We start from the raw sequence: 16,517 nt of genomic DNA, 5'->3' as shown, positions 1-16,517 counted from the left end.
AAAAGTGTGTCTGATTATTTACTTAGTTTAATCTTAGGTCAAATGTCCTACATGAGAGGGACAATTGAGTGTGATTATACTCCTCTTTGTTTTGGAGAATGGGGGTTAGGCACTTTTCTATAGAGAAAAATCACAACAGTGGTGAAAAGCATTGTGTTTGCTACTAGTGCCCAGTTTTGTACAGTAGCGTAAAAAGACCTACTGGGACGTCGTGCGTCATGACGTTGACCCGGAAGTATTAACTACCGAATGCCAATCGTTTTCTACAGCGAGACTTTATTTTGTGGATGGCATTCAGTTCACCACGATTTTAGTCGTTGGTTTAAAACGTTCATTGTTACCTTTCACATTATCTGCCAACGTTAACCGGAGCACCATGATGTCTGCGACAATGCTTCTCAAGCTGCAGATGAGCCAGCGACTGGAGGCGGCTGTAGAGGAGATCTTCGAACTGGTGGAGAAGACGTTGTCGGAGTATCAGGAGGAAACTGTCCGTAGCAAGAGAGAAATCCTCCAGCTGAGAGGGCAAATCGAGCAGCTGACCGTCCTTAAACCGAGAGTTGTATTATTCAGTGCAGGTTAGTTTCATCAGACTTAGCATTAATGCTACGTTAGCTTCTAGCCCAGGGGTGTCCATACTACGGCCCGGGGGCCAAATGCGGCCCTCAGCTAATTTAAAAAGTATAATGGAATATGGCCCACACATGAAACTTGTGCTTTCCTTATATTGTACTTATTAAATACATATGTAAACATATATTACACAGTAGTATTCACGAGTAATAAGCAAACTTTGAAGCCACTAGCAGGTAACTGACCAACCAGGAAGTGCGCTGGATGCTGAGGCTAGTGTCCAAACGGACAAATCAGCAGATCTTTTTTTTCCCCTGAATAACTTACCCAGCACGAACACCTTTATAATAATTAATATGTGATTAATTAGGTTTTAAAAGTTGTATAAATGCGCTGTATGCGGTTATGCTAATAGAGTGCTGCAGGAACGAGTCCTAAAACCCGGAGGTAAGTTAGCATTTTACAACTTCCGGTTCCCTCGTCAGTCAATGCGATTTCTCCATAGGGTTTTGGAAAATAGCTCGAAATAAGATCTGTGGTTGACAAAAATATAAGAGACGGATCACATTTTGTTCTATGTGAAGATTATCCGGCTGAACAAAACGTGCATTTATCAAACAGTTTGTTTTCCACTGATGTTATTTTTTAACAATATTCCAAAAGCCTCTGGAGAAGTTGCATTGCTTTTTTGTCGAAGGAACCCCCTGCGCAGCTTACTTCAGGGTCGGCCTACTAAAATACGTCATCCCTGTGGCGCCCTATACATCAATGACCCCTACACGTCATTGGGTGGAGCACTCACTATGGTGGCCAGCAATGGACCAGTTAATCCAGTAAACTATAATATTAAATTGTATGCAACGCTTACTTTGATTATAATATTACTGAGTTGACAGATTATAACACATGTCCTCTCTGTCCTTAAGATGCACACCTTCCACAACAGCTCCCTGAGCTTCCTGTTCTTGGGGAAACAGAGATCCATGAGGTCAAACAGGAGGAAGTGTATCAGTATATCAATGCTGACGTGGAGGCTGATTCTTCAAAAGATGGTGAATCAAAACCTGTCCCTAGCTGTGAGATGCTCACATCCTCCACAGCTGAAACCTTGAGTGTAAACCAAAGCAAGGAAGAAGAGGGGAAAGAAAGAGATGGATCATTGTTGCCTTCCCAGAGTGATAGCGTTGAGGTCTTTAAGGAACTGGAACAGCCTTCGAGAGACAAAGCATATTGCCGTCTTTGTGGTGAACAATTCATCTTTGATGCTCATCTTAGAAGGCATGTAGACGAGAGCCACAAAGGGAACAAGGCCTTTAAATGCATGCATTGCAACAAGGAGTTTGATCAAAGGCACCATCTGATTATGCATATAAGAATTCACACAGGGGAAAAACCCTTTACTTGTGATTACTGTGACAAATCCTTTGTTCAGAACTCATGTCGTGTTGTTCACATGAGGTTGCATACTGGGGAAAAACCGTATTTTTGTAAAAGTTGCAATAAAAGTTATCGCACAAGTACTCATTTTAAACTTTGCGAAATGCGAAAAAAGCGCAAGATAGCAAAAGAAAAGCAGAATGAAGGAAAGGATAACCAAAAACACTTTAAATGCCATGAATGCAACAAGGAGTTCAATCGGAAGCACCAGCTGGTTCTGCATGCAAGAGTTCACACTAATGAAAAACCCTTCAGTTGTGACTTGTGTCACAAAACTTTCAGATACAACTTTAATTGCTTGGCTCACATGAGACGGCATACTGAAAACCCCAAAAAATACTTTTGTGAGAAATGCGACAAGACCTTTGCCTGTAGCACACATCTTACATTGTGCAAAGGGGCAAAAGGGAAAAGCGAAGATAAGTCCTTTCGGTGTTCAACATGTGGTAGAACATTTTACACAGATTCCGACCTGAAGGTGCATATGGAGGTTCACGAGTCATGGAAACTACACATCAGTGAGAAAAGGCAAGGACAGAACGTGTGAGAATGTGTGTCTTCTTAGTTCCTTATTCAAATTACACATTCAAAACATCCTCAGTAGCTGTTGGGTTGGGAACACTACAGTCACTAGTTCAATTTCCCAAATGAAAAAAAAGTATGGATTGGACTCTGAGGTGCTACTTTACCAGTTCACCTCCTGTTTACTGCCAAAGTGCCGTTGATCAAGGCACCAGACTGCCCACTGCATCCACGAAGATGGAATTAATGCATGCAGATACCGAATTTAACTGTTTGCGCATGTGTACATTTGTGTGATGGTATAAAGAGGATTTCATTTGATTCCAGCTTTTAAACATTTTTACATTGTTTTTGTTCAAACACTTTTGTATATTTACATTTTATCAAACTAACATTTTGTACACTATTGTATGGCAGGGAAATAACCAAATAAAAGTTACACATTTTTTCTGATACTTCATGTTTCTTTATTCATTTTTTCCACATTTACAATTACAAAGACATAAACTGACATGACAGCACTTAAAGCAAAGAAGTCAAGAACTAAAAAATATATATATAATAAAAAAGGTAACTCTTACTCTAATCAGTTATTCTACATATCTATTTGTTCAGAACATGTAGTACCGGTTCTCAGCTATAATAAAAGGACTCTTGCTTCTCCCCATATCTTTGTGTTTCTGAAACATTACTTTTAAGAAAAATGTTTGTTTGATAGGCACGTTTTTTAAATTTGCAAACCAAAATGCTTTAGTTGGTAAAAGGTGAACCACACTGTGTTTGTTAGGGAATCATAGGGCATTTTAAAAACACGTTTAGTTTGTTTGTGGAGTTTTGGCGGGGAAATAGTTCCACATTTAAGACTACTGTTTTTGTTTTGCTAAGTAGCGGGAAAAAAAGGCAAGGAGGACGCTGTGCGTACGTCATGACGTCGAACCGGAAGTGCTAACTAACGTTTGACCGTCGGTTTGTGTTCCTTTTGACAGTCTGGTAGTTGGTACTTGGAACGGCTGTTATTTAGGTCACGTAGTGTGAGTGTCTGTGGAGCTTCATGATGTCGGCGACGCTGCTGCTCAAGCTGCGGGTCAGCGAGCGACTTGAGGCGGCTGTAGAGGAAATCTTCGGAGTGGTCGAGAAGACGGTGTCGGAGTATCAGGAGGAAACTGTCCGATGCAAGAGAGAAATCCTCCAACTGAGACAGCAGATCGAGCAGCTGACCGTCCTGAAACCTACAGTTATATTATTGAGCGCAGGTTTGTGTCAACATTAATGTTACGTTACCCTCCGCTGTTCGTTGTTCAAAGACTCAATCTTTTTCAGTAGCATCCTTGTCATGTGACCCGTGACCTACAAATCAATGCACCATTGTAGTACTACACTGGGCGAGCAGGACACATCTCTCATTTTATTGGATGTTAGTCCACCGTCTATTGTATGTCAATATCTGAATGAGAAATCACCATTTTCTTGTCTCCTCTTTTTTTGTCATGTGACCCTGTGACTCCAAATCAATGCAGCATTGTATTACTACACTGGAAGAGTCGGGATCAAGTATAAGTCGTTACTGGAGTTAACATGCACTCCTTCACACTTAACATTGTACATTTACATTATACTGATTTACATTATTGCCTTTTTTGTACATTTGTATATTTCTCATTTTTTTGAATCTTCATTCATTTTTATTTTTATTTGATTTTTGAGTTCTAACTATTTGCTCTTTGATTTGCTTCTTGTTGTATTTCGCTGCTGCAACAGAAAAAAAATTCCCAGTTTGGGATAAATAAAGTATTTCTGATTCTGAAGTATTTTCTATTGGATTTAGAACTTCTCTTTTCCTACATGATACCTTAAAGAAAACCTCTGTAGTTGTTTCATTGAAATTGTGTTTTTGTTTTTAATAGCTTTGTGATGTGACCAAGTAACTCCAAATCAGTGCATAGATGTATTACTACACCAACTCTTGATTTGGTTCAATAGCTGCCTTATCACCTAACATTATGACTCCTAATCCATGTAGCATAGAGCCAACCGTCCTCTGAGTGCCGACAGTCAGAGAATCTGAGTCAAAGACCTGAATGAATAACAAACCTATAGCTAAATTGATCGTGTTGAAATGATTACAAATTAAACGGCAGTGGCTGCAAAAAACAAAAGTGATTCTGCGTCCTTGGCACATTCAAAGCACCTGACTATAACATAACTTACGTGCATGTGTAAATATATTTGTGTAAGGTATTAGAGGGTCATTCAACAAGTTATAACATGTGTCTTCTCTGTCTTTTAGACACCCAGACGGCCTCTGAGGAGCCAGCCCAGCTGCCCAGTGTGGAGGAAATTGAGATCTGTGATTCTCTTCAGATCAAGGAAGAGCAGGAGGACTGCTGTATCGGTCCAGACAACGCTATGAATGATCTAGACACGCAGGCTGATCCTTCCAACAGTGCTAAACATCTTAAAACAGAACCAGTTACAAACTGTGAGCTGCTCCCATCTTCCCCGGCTTTAACTTGTAGCATAAACAAAAGCACAGACGACAAATGTGATGAAAGGGATGGTTCATCATTACCTCCTCAGAGTCAAAAGGTGAATCAGTGGATCCTCCCAGCCCTTAAGGATTGTTCTTCCAAGGATGTCAACATCAGACTCATGGATACTGAAACAATGGCTCAAAATGACAACCAGCTGTTCCCCACCTACAGCACTATCACTGTGACATTAAATGATGATTGGAATGGGAACACCAGCTCAGGCTCAGGCTCATCCTCCTGTGCTCCGATTCGCAGTGACTATGCTTTTATGGAGCAAGAAGAAACCCAGAAGGATGACAGGTCTTGCCATTTGTGTGGCAAGGATTTTAACAGGGACTCTGATCTGATCAAACACGTTGACAAGGTTCACATGACCATGAAGGCTTTTAAATGCCCTGAATGTGACAAGGCGTTCGTCTGTAGGTTCCACCTGACTGTGCATTTAAGAATTCACACGGGTGAAAAGCCATTCAAGTGTTCTTACTGTACGAAATCATTTGCTCAAAGGTCAAATCTCAATGTTCACATGAGGAGGCACACAGGGGAAAAGCCATATTTTTGCAAAACGTGTAGCAAAAAGGTCGCCAGTACCAATCATCTCAAAAAATGTGGTATAAAAGAGCTCAAATTTTGCTGTTCAAGGTGTAGTCAAAGATTCCTCACAGTTTCAAAACTGTGGGATCACGAGCAGATGCATGAAGCCAGCACATCCCAGCCTAGTTAGTGTTAGGAATATTTTGATTAGGTGTTTAACCTTTGACCTGGTTCATCCTTGTCTTCTTCCTCTGTCTGTATTGCCATGGCATAGTTCTTCAGCCTTGGAGGTGCTGTTATCTTTATTAAGGAGGGGCAGCCTGGGCTTCCTGAGCCTTGTTGTTCCCATACTGGGTACGAGCTGACCTAAGATTGGGTTTATTGTTTTGGGACAGCTGGGCACTAGTTTATCTGGCACCAGGTGCTCTTGTACACATATTCTATTGACCTAGATGACAGTTTTAGTTAGACGTGACTGAAGACTGTTGACTGTCCATTCGAACTGGTTAAAACCTCATATTGTAGTAGAGATCTTCAGAATTGGTCGCTCTGTGAACTCGTGGCTGCAGCAAAATGTCTTGTCAATTCTCCGGCCGTTAACTTCAGAATAAACCTTCAGTGTTTGCCATCAAAGTTCCAGCTCTCCCATGTGTCTCTCTGAGTTTCGTCTCCATTGCTTCAGAAGAATCCATCGCAGGCAGTTTTGACATTCATTCTTCATTCATTGTTTTCCCACAAAACATGTACACACTTCTGTCCTCCCTGAATGTGCTTGCAGTTAATGCGACCAACTGATAAGAAGTGTTGTTATATTTTTTATTAATTGATCAGAATCTGGGATGCAACAATTTGTCACACGTATTAAAGGAGTTTGTTTGAAGGACAGTGAGTATGTAGTATGTAAACAAGGACTCAATACTGATGTAAAGGTTGTCACATGTTAGGACAACTAGCACCTATACAAAATATTTAAACTTAAGAATACCACTGTTAACATTTGACAGCAGCATGTTTGTAGCTTCTTGAGAAATGCCAAAATGCAGATCAAATTATCTGGTGCCCTAAAAAATGTAGTTCTCTCTGAAGGTTTTTTGATCTGTGCATTTGAGATCTCAAACCACTTTTCTCCTCATCTGTCTGATGCCTGTTTCTGCTCATGATTGTCTTGTACTTCGTTTCAAATAAATAAAATAATTTATTGTATTTTGAAAAGAAAACACATTGTCTGTGATACTTATAGACTCTCAGTAGTAAGCCTGTAACAATTAGAAGCATGGATCCAGCAATCATCTGTATTGTTGCATTTTAAATCACAGTACACAACAATCTTTAGCAAAAAAAACAAAACTCCAGCCATCAGATAAACGTGGAGAAGTCCAAACCTTTTGGTAGATTTTCACTTCTTTATAACCGTAACTAATACATGTGATGTCGATTAAACTGGAATACATATGAATGAGAAACACAAGGATTTTCTAATGAATTATAGCAAGGTTTTTCAGGCAGAATTACACTGAAACATTTTCTTTTATAATATATCTTTTATCTACTTGGGTCCATCACTTTTAAGACAATAGCTTTTTGTTTAAATGTCTGTTTTTGTCTTTAGAATGTGTTAGTGTGGCATCAACAAAAAACAATGTACGTTTTTAATTTGAGAGGTAGAAAGACAAGATCGTCTATTTTGAAGAAGAGTCACCTCCTGGACTGAAACAATTGACCCGATTTTGTTTTGTTTGCGGGGATGAAATATAATTTAATGACAACCATTTTCCATCGACTCTGTTGTTCTTTACTGCGGGTTTAAAAAGAAAAGTACTACATCCCCATTCCCTATTTTACTGTGATTACATCCAGCACCGGCAAACGTGACATAGTGAGACCTCCTCTCTTTCTTCTCATCTCCGGTAATACTTAGTGTGAAGGATGACAGGGGATGGAGAGCCAAGCTGCGGCACAAGAAATACACAACAAATAACGAGAAGACAGAGTGCATGAGTGTCGGTAAATACACATTAAGCTCTTTGTATTCCTATCTAGCAATTAGCATCGTTTAAACTGCACGTCAGGGTTTGTTTTTGACGGTAAGCTATCGTTTGATAGGGGCTACTTTAGCTAGCCGCTGGTAATGCATGCTAATCAGCTGTGTGTTGTAACAGCCCAGTTAAAATCCCTTTCTTTGCAAGATAATTATTATCGTTTTATTTTACATTCTATCTATTTATTGTATTGTATTTATCTTTTAGCACTGTCGTTATTGTTATATAATACCATGAAATGTTGTTTTATTTCCTAGTATTTTATTTAGTTAGTTTTATTTATATTTAACATTCTGTTTTGATATTCTTGTCATTGTATTTATCTTTTAACACTTTCGTTCATGTTGACGCGTGTTTTGTGATATTGGGCTATATAAATAAACTTTGATTTGATAACCAAATGCGTTTTGAAATATAGGTTTCACCGTTTGTTTTAACCCAACATAATTAACCACAAATAGGTTGCTCGGCTTAACATAAACCATCACCTCCTTAGAGAGTGTTTGAATGAAATGAAAAGCTTTACAATAAGCTTTTAATGTAACGGCATGAAACCTGTTTGTCCAGGAATAAGAGACTAGAAATAATGACAGGGTATTTCTCCAGTTCTACCAAATATTTACAGACAAACAGTGGTGTAATAATAGTTATCACAGTGGCTCATTGTGTTCATGTTTATAGTTTTTCTTTCCACTTGTAAGGAGCAGTTGTGTGTTTATGTTTAGGCACTAATCCCTGATCCTGAAGGCACAGGACTCGGTTCAAACTCTTCGTCCGTGTAGCACAAAGCTGCGGATAGAGTTTCCTGTATCACTTTACCCACCGGCCTAGTTTCCACTCCGGGATCAGCAGCAGAAGGGCAGGCAGAGAGCTGTTTCTAATAGGTGTAAACATTTGAGACATTTGAAATAGACTCAAAAGAGGATGTGTGAGAGCTTTATTAGGTTCAGATTTGTTTTAGCTTCTACTTTGTGGAACACTTTTGTGCAGGTTCCTCTTTTTGAACCAATAATCTGCTGAATATCAGAAGTGATCTGAAATACCTCACCTGAAAATCAGGAAGTCATCAATTTGTTATTGACTCGAAACGTGTATATGAACATCTTGAATGGTCTCTGAATTATAATGTGTGTTTAACCATTAAAACCAACATTACAAAGGCTTTTACGTAAAAAGATGCAACGCTAATAAAAAAAACTGAGATCCCCAGGAAGGATATTTTAAAGCTGAAATAAAAAATGGGCCTTTATGAATTCAGTGTAGTGCTTCACAATCCAAGCAATTTCTAGCCTGATTATTGGGACGTCCATGACTCATGCCTGAGGATCTTAGGCTGCAAACAAGTTGTTGTGGGAGAGTTACTCTGGACCTCATTGCCTTACAGTTAGGTCCCAAAATAATCATCATCAGTGCACATATGTTATATAAAAAGCTGTTCTTTATGATCGTTCTCTTCCTGCTCTTTCCACTTTCTCCTCCCAGGTGCATGAGGCCTTCAGGTCCTGCTAGTAGAACCCATGGAGCCAGACATCATCCCCTTGCACTCCGTCTCTCCCCCTCCACTGGATGATGACGGTGGCGGGGAGGCGGGATCAGAAGATGACGAGTTTGGGGACTTTGGGGGATTCTCCGTCGGGGAGTCTACTAATTCACTATCCAGCTTCAGACAGCTTTCATATACCACCATAAAGCCAGCCACTCATCAATCCACCTGTAGCTGTAATCGCCCAGTTGAACAATCCCAGCCCACTTCCACTGTGGACTTAGCGTCTGATAGGGGCCAGATGTACGTGGAAGGGCAGGATTGTAATGCTGAATCATCTGTGCACCTCACAAATGGGTTCTCTGAACGGAACCACAGCTCTCAGATCCCCATAGCTTCTGCTGTTGGTGCATGCTCTCCTAAGGAAGAAACAGGGTTTGCTGATTTTACTTTGTTTACGGAGCAGGCTGCACATCCCTGGTGCTGTGGCTTCTCTCCTATGGACAGCAAAGAGCAATGGGATGCCAGAGGAGGAGTAGGAAAAAAATATACCAACAGCTCGGGGGAACACAGGAATGATTCAGGACAGGATGATGTGATGGACTCTGAGCCCGGGTCTTCTTGTGCATGTAACACAAAGCAGGAAAATGTGTGCACTAAGGTCAAGCACTGTGAGAAAAGAGATGCAGTGACATCTCAGGACCACGATCAGCCTCAGGAAGCTGCAGACACTTTGGACTTCCAATCTGAAGAGCCTATTTCTAGGAAGGAGTGTGGGGACAGTCAGAGGGAAAGGGGGAACAGTTTAAATCCATTACAAACCACAGAGGTGCAGGAGGAGGGAGAGTCAGATGGAGAAGGTCGGGGAAACAGCATTTCTACTGTCCCCCAAACATTCAGTGTGCATGAGTCCGCCTCAGAGGATCTCACGTCCTTCTGTGATGATCTGTCAATCGAGGGTCCTTCTTTGGACTTAGAGCCAAATGTTTCATCTCTTGTTTCTCAAGATGATCAGACTGACTGGGACCAGACTGATGATGATGAGGAAGAAGATGCACTGGGAAATGACAGACAGTCGGAGGAAGAGAAGGGTTTTCACTTTTGCGACCAATCTGCGACTCAGGAAACCTCCGCTACCTCCGAACACTCACAAAGTGAAACACACGCAGGAGACAGTTTTGCAGACTTTAAAGAGTACACTGTAGAGCAAGGACACATCCAAACTGATGAAGGTGCAGAGGTGCTGAGTCTAGGAAACCTCCCACCCAGTGACAGCTTTGCTGATTTCTGCTCAGCGCCCACGCAGGAGGATGGAGAGGACTCGTGGGCAGAGTTCAAGGAACAGAGGGTGCAGGAGGACGGAAAAACCTGGACCCAGTTCAAAGAGCCAGTCAGCAGCCTGCAGGCGGATGGGGACACGGAGGAGGAGCCGGACAGGGCGGGGCGGTGTGGGGTTTCCAGGAGGAACAGCTGTCAGGTGGCCGGCATTTCCCTAAAAATTGTCTCGCTTGTTGTTGCTCTTTGTGATGATAATTAGAGGTCCCAGACAAAATTGATTCTTACTATCCAGAGGGTGTTTTCAGAGACTGTATTTTTCATGCTTTCTAAATGCTTCACAGGCAATAAAATAACTACCAGCAAAAGCTTAAAGAGGCAACAGACAACTTTTACCTTTCCAAAAGGGGTTATTGTTGAACAGGCTTTATGCAAAGGAAAAGAAGCGACAGAAATAGTGTGTCCGACAGAAATGCATAGTGAAAGCGAGACTTATACAGAACCTAAATGCTGATGGTGTCGATGTTCGACAGCCACTTTAATGTCAATCAAAAGTTCATCATACATTTTGAACATTAAAGAACATTGTTAGTTAAAACCATTGTTACCCTCTCCCGTTCTCTCTGGCTAGGCGTCACTGACCTGCCGTGTCCAGCAGCTCCTCGTGACCAACTTTCCAGAGGTGGAGGTCCCAGCTGTGGAAAGTGAGGAGGAGGTGCTCAGTCTCGATGCTCTGCTTCATGCCCAATACCTCCCTGAGAGTGAGGAGGAGGAGGAGAAAGAGGAGGAAGAACCTGCAATCCGTCCCAAATCTCAGTGGTGAGTTTGACTCCCTGGAAATTGTGATGTTGATTAACATTTTGTGACACTTTCAGGATGCAGCAGCTATTCTAGTATTTAATCATTCCCCTGAATCCATCATATGATGCTTTTCCTTTCCCAGGATTCACCAGGACCTCCATGATGCAGTTGGCCTCAAGTTTCAGTGGGGGGGCTCCTACACTAACAGGACTCTACTCAGGTGCCTTGGTGTGGAGACAAGGAACATTGTGAGTTTGGCACAGCAAAACCAAACAGAGTAAACATGTTAATTATTAAGGGTCAATCTAAGGACAAAAGAATAAGCTTGACAGTACTTATACGGAACATTAAACTAGGGGGAAATGTAGTGATATTAATACAAGCTGTTACTGTACTGTTGGTTCCTTTTGGTAAAAGCCAGTTTTATTTTGTTTCCATGTTGTGTTTTGTTGCCTAGGTGTTCATTGGCATGAAGAAGCAGCCAGTGGCTGTGCCAGCTTTTGCATCCGGCCTGGTGAGTCAACTGTAGCACATAAGAACAACATTTAATTGGCCCTATTGGGAAGATAAAGCATTTGTATTATTTGATATGAGCTGTGTTAGTGCTTATAAAGCCCTAAACCTTTTCCATCTCATTTTTACCACCTCTCAGGGAATGCTGGAGCCCACCAAAGACTCTGTACCAGTTGTCTGTTCTCCACGACACACAGTGGTCAGCACCACAAAAACAACAGCTCCAAAACCCCCGGCCTCACCGGACCACTCAACGTATTCAACGCAGGTCAATTTGACTCTTTGTTTTCATTTAACTATCTCTGCAAGGTGTAAGCTACTGGGGAGATCATGCTGCAGCTGGTCTAGCATACGGCTGGTGCCATCAGCTTAATGATTTTTATCACCTTTTGTGGACCTCTTGTGGTTGCAGTATTTTATTGACTGTAGCACTGTTGACTGCTGGCCCCGCGTTCCTCTTTATTGGCAGAAAGTTATTCAATATTAAAAGCATTTCTAGCGAGTCACAGCTAAAAACAAGCCTACGAAAAAAATGGCATCCATAGGAAAGTGGTCTCATTTTGATCCAGAGTATCTGCAGATTAATTTCATACCTGATATGTTATGATCAACAAATAACAGACATGCTTCAGGACAGGTATTCTACTGCTCAGAGACCTCTTTTAATGCTGTTTTCTGTGTGTAGGAGGCGCTCCCCTCCCGGCAGCTGGACTGGAGCAGCCGTGGCCTTAGCAGCTCGCAGGACGGTACGTCCCCCCGCAGAGCCCCTCACTTCTGGGGCTGGAAGTAGACCACAGTTTGATCCGTCCCTGCGTGGCTTCTTCTTCTAATGAACCTCTGAGAGTTTACTCTGGACTCCTCCTCACTTCCTTCAGGGCATGTTCTGCTGCTTTTAATTCACCCTTTGATTCCCCTCTATTCACTCAGTGGGTGGCCACAACATCTGGTGATTTTACCTCTCATGAAGAACAGATAGAGCTAGTGTTGAAAATCATTCTTTTGTCAAAAACATAACATCCAGCAGACCCAAACTGGGACTGCTTTCTTGAGGAAAACACTGTATTGGCTTCTCTTTTCTCTCTCCTTCAGCTAGTGTCTCACCTTTATCTGCTGCCACCTTTTTATAAAGAATGAATGAACACAAAATACCTGAGGGTAAGGCTAGATACATCCCCAAAGTACTGACCTTTTTGACTCATCCTAATATGAGTCCATTCATGGAGCTTGGTCACAACATGTGCCATGAGGATTTCTTGGATTTACTTTTGACCACTGTGAAGGTTTAATTTACTCTTAATTCTGTCTACTTTTTCCCAGTGCATGACTATATTACGCACTAAGACTTATGAGGCCTATAAATCTGACACCATTACCCAGTTTCTGGCCCTTTTTCTAAATAGTGTTTAGTTTTCGTTGGAAACTATTTACTTGCCCATATTAGCTTGCCAAAAAGGTATAATGTCCCACAGTAATGTTAGACCTTTTGATAAAGAGAAACCAAAAAAGACAACACAGGTATTAGTCATTCTTTGCTCAGGAAATATTTGATGTAGTAGTTTTTAGATGTATAGAGTAGTGTTTACATCACATTTACATACAAAGGATGTGTTTCTAAGTCAATATTATTATTTATATATAACTACTTGATGCTTTCCTACTTTATGTTATGGGCTTTCTTTGGTTAATTGAATATCATTCAAAAATCACTGAAACACAAAACCAGAGAAAGACAAGACAAATTGTTTTTGCAGATAAGATACTGCTGAACAAAAAAAAATGGATTCAAATCAAATTAGACATGAAACAAAATCCAATCTGCTGCATGTTTTTGTAGTTGGCAAAATAAAAGTATGAAGAAAAGTTTTATAGCAAAGCAATTGCTCATAAAGATTCCTGACTTATCTATAAAGAAGTGGTAAAAGTCAGCAATCAGGTTGATTTCAGGCTGTAAAAAAGAAAGCATTTTGCCCATTTAGTGTTTTACAGGAGTGTTAATGACAAATGTTCAGTGATAAGAGGACAGTTGGAAGTAAACATTGTTGTGATAGTAAAGGATGGACAGCAGAGGGCAGTATATCCTCTACAGGTGCTCAAAACACATTTACTGTATCCAGGAGGAACAAATCAAGAGATGTTAGGTCATTTTAAATCAAACAACCAGTCACCTCTAAAGGCTGTGTTTGTAGTAATATGTGCATTGCTTTGTTTATGTATTTATTGTGCGATTTAGGTGTAAATGCCTGGGAGATTATTGTTGTAACTCTAATAATCATTACCGCTGTTGTTTTGTTCTGCTTTTATTTTATTGCTTTACTCCCTCACTGATGCACATACAGTACTGTATGAGCAGCTGAACAGGATAAAGGAGTGTTTATCTCCAAAGCACTTCAGTCTGAAGAATATTCACAACTGAAATCTACATGTCAATATTTCATTACCAATCAGAACTGTTTATACAACTGGAGTTACAGTGTTTCATATGAGTTGTGCCTTTAAGCCAGCAATTGTTTTCTAAAAAGTACTTTTTGTTTCTTTAGATTTACTGACTGCTCAAATCCAGATTTAATGCACTGACTGCAATAAGGACTTGTAGAAAAATCCTTGTAAATACTGAAATAAATAAGTCGATCATTTCTGCTCGGTTTCACTTCTCTTCCTTCAGCTTTCCTCCCTCGATCGAAGCTGTATCACTTTCTTCTGTGGATAAATGCAAAGTTTGAGTATTCAAACACCACACAGCCTTTCTGGGAAATGGTATCAAAGGATGTAAAATCTAAAAGGTGGTGTAATTTTCAAGAGTAGCTGGTTCCTTTTTATATCTAAGAGATCAGAGGACTATTGGGGGAAAAAAATGCTTTTGCAACGACAAATCAAACTCAATTGTCAGATTTTTGGAAACATTTTTTGTATACAATCAATGTGGGTGTCATACTGACCACTGACTTCAGCAGCGATTCGGACCACCATCACCTGAGTCAGGTTATTTCCATGTTTCAGTGACTTTATTCTAGGTGGTATCTTGGATAGTTCATGGTAAAGGGGACTCTTAATCTTAATACAAGTAAGATGGATAACAACAGCTTTGCATTGTTTTGTTTGCTTTGTTCCCCGCTCTCTGTCTTCCCCACTGTCTCAGTAAAAGGAGAAAACATAATCTCCTTTTATAGATATTCCTCACCCTACAATAATCCTCACCCACTGTCTCCCCTTGTTAGCACAGAATGCTCTGCTCTCAACCTGGATTATTTTGGTCATGAGGAGGAGAGCAGATCTTGCAGCAGCAGCAGCAACAGTCCTCCTCCAGGTCAGATTTTATTCATGAGGTTTAAATGGCAAATTTCAAGTAATCAAGTATGCTGCTGCTAAATATAGCTTGTGCTGTGGGTGTGTAAGTCCTCTTGACACTCATTGAGTTGTATGTGTGTTTGCTACACACACTCGCATGTAAAGGAGTCGACCCTGAGCTGTATGAGTTGACCATCAGCAAACTGGAAACGGGTGTTAGCAGTATCCACATGGAGGACACGTTGAATCGCCTTATGTCAGCTGCAGAGACAACCAGCACTTCAGTCAGGTTTGCCCATTTGTTACATCCATGCACTTTGAATATTTCGTTTTTACAATGAAACTAAAATCTTAATACAAGGTTATTTTACTGTATCATCAGTGTAACTTCTCCTAGTCTTCTCTGTGTGTCTTTTCATCGTGTTTGTGTGTGTTCTCCATCAGGAAACCTCAGCAGGACGAGGAGCTGAGTGCAGAGGCCTGCAGGCTGATCTCTGGTCTGCCTAACCTTTCTTTCATGCAGGCCAAAGTCCTCATGTTCCCAAGCACCCTCCTGCCAAACAATGCTGTTCCCCAAAACTACAATGAAGTGTGATCTCCACAAACATTTATACCCAATTCTTAATAAGCATATTGCAATATACGCAGGATTCAAGTACTGCAAAACAAGAGGCATTGTGGACCCTAAAACAGTGAGCTGCTCTTTCTGCTTTGGTCAAAATACCCCCCCTGCTGGCTATTTTCATTCTTTAAAGCCTCAAATGTTATCTCTGTGAGGCAAATAACTCCAACATGAATCAGCACATGCATTAATTTCATTGTACAAAATCTGCAGAGTGCAAAAAAGCAGTGTTTCTGTTTAAACCTGGTTGGTTTGAGTCTTCTTAAAGTTGAGTGCTGTGATTTATCATGGTGAACAACTCACCCAAACACATATTTCTATCCTCTACAGACTGCACACTCACCATTATTGTTGATAGTATATTTATTATTGTAAAACATGTCACTGTTTTGTATGTAAAATTATCATCAACAAATGTATAAATATACTAAAATAATATGTGAGACAGAAAGTAGAGATGTAGTGGAAGTGGCTCTAATAAAGGTGTGTGAAATATACAACAATATTTTCCTTTTGATGGAAATTTCAAAAAGTTGATAATAAAACAACTGAACCTCAGGATGTACCTTTGCTATTTATGTCAGGTATGATCTTTCATCCCTATAACTTGATTTTTCCAGAAGCAGAGAGAACTAAAGAGAAAGAGATGAAGAGAGGGAAGGGGCATTACTAAACTCCCATAAACAATTTCCCAATTTAGGATCAATAATATATATGTAATCTAATTCAATTATTTCCCTCAACATCAAGCTTCAAATGTGAACTAACTGGATCATGTGGCATGTTTCAACTACATGTCCTTAATTATTACTGAACAGACTCGTCGTACATACGTAAATCGTACCAATTGAGAGGACAAGGATATATAAGATGAAGAATTTAATTGAAGATCCAGACTAAAG

At 40.5% G+C, this 16,517-nt stretch overlaps 3 protein-coding genes across 3 annotated transcripts; all 3 read left to right on the top strand.

Moving 5' to 3' along the window:
- Window positions 1-210: 210 nt before the first annotated feature.
- Window positions 211-2,953, top strand: LOC134858746 (zinc finger protein OZF-like). Its single transcript, XM_063874829.1, has 2 exons — window positions 211-578; window positions 1,500-2,953. Exons 1-2 carry the CDS (start codon window positions 377-379, stop codon window positions 2,555-2,557), a joined length of 1,260 nt encoding a protein of 419 aa, XP_063730899.1. The 5' UTR covers window positions 211-376; the 3' UTR covers window positions 2,558-2,953.
- Window positions 2,954-3,129: 176 nt separating this feature from the next.
- On the top strand, window positions 3,130-6,785 carry LOC134858745 (oocyte zinc finger protein XlCOF7.1-like). Its single transcript, XM_063874828.1, has 2 exons — window positions 3,130-3,785; window positions 4,820-6,785. The coding sequence occupies exons 1-2, from the start codon at window positions 3,584-3,586 to the stop codon at window positions 5,785-5,787; spliced, it is 1,170 nt and encodes a 389-aa protein (XP_063730898.1). The 5' UTR covers window positions 3,130-3,583; the 3' UTR covers window positions 5,788-6,785.
- Window positions 6,786-6,866: 81 nt separating this feature from the next.
- Window positions 6,867-16,050, top strand: aftphb (aftiphilin b). The gene is given in 11 exon segments (XM_063874830.1): window positions 6,867-7,601; window positions 9,119-10,596; window positions 11,026-11,213; window positions 11,338-11,443; window positions 11,653-11,709; window positions 11,848-11,976; window positions 12,394-12,454; window positions 14,929-15,012; window positions 15,159-15,282; window positions 15,438-15,550; window positions 15,553-16,050. Coding segments are annotated over 10 exon segments (2,334 nt in total). The 5' UTR covers window positions 6,867-7,601; window positions 9,119-9,153; the 3' UTR covers window positions 15,582-16,050.
- The last annotated feature ends 467 nt before the right edge of the window (window positions 16,051-16,517 follow it).

Source organism: Eleginops maclovinus, chromosome 22 (genome assembly GCF_036324505.1).
Source record: "Eleginops maclovinus isolate JMC-PN-2008 ecotype Puerto Natales chromosome 22, JC_Emac_rtc_rv5, whole genome shotgun sequence".
NCBI lineage: Eukaryota > Metazoa > Chordata > Actinopteri > Perciformes > Eleginopidae > Eleginops > Eleginops maclovinus.
The sequence above is the reverse complement of the archived record's forward strand: the minus strand, read 5'-3'. Positions and strand labels throughout refer to the sequence as shown.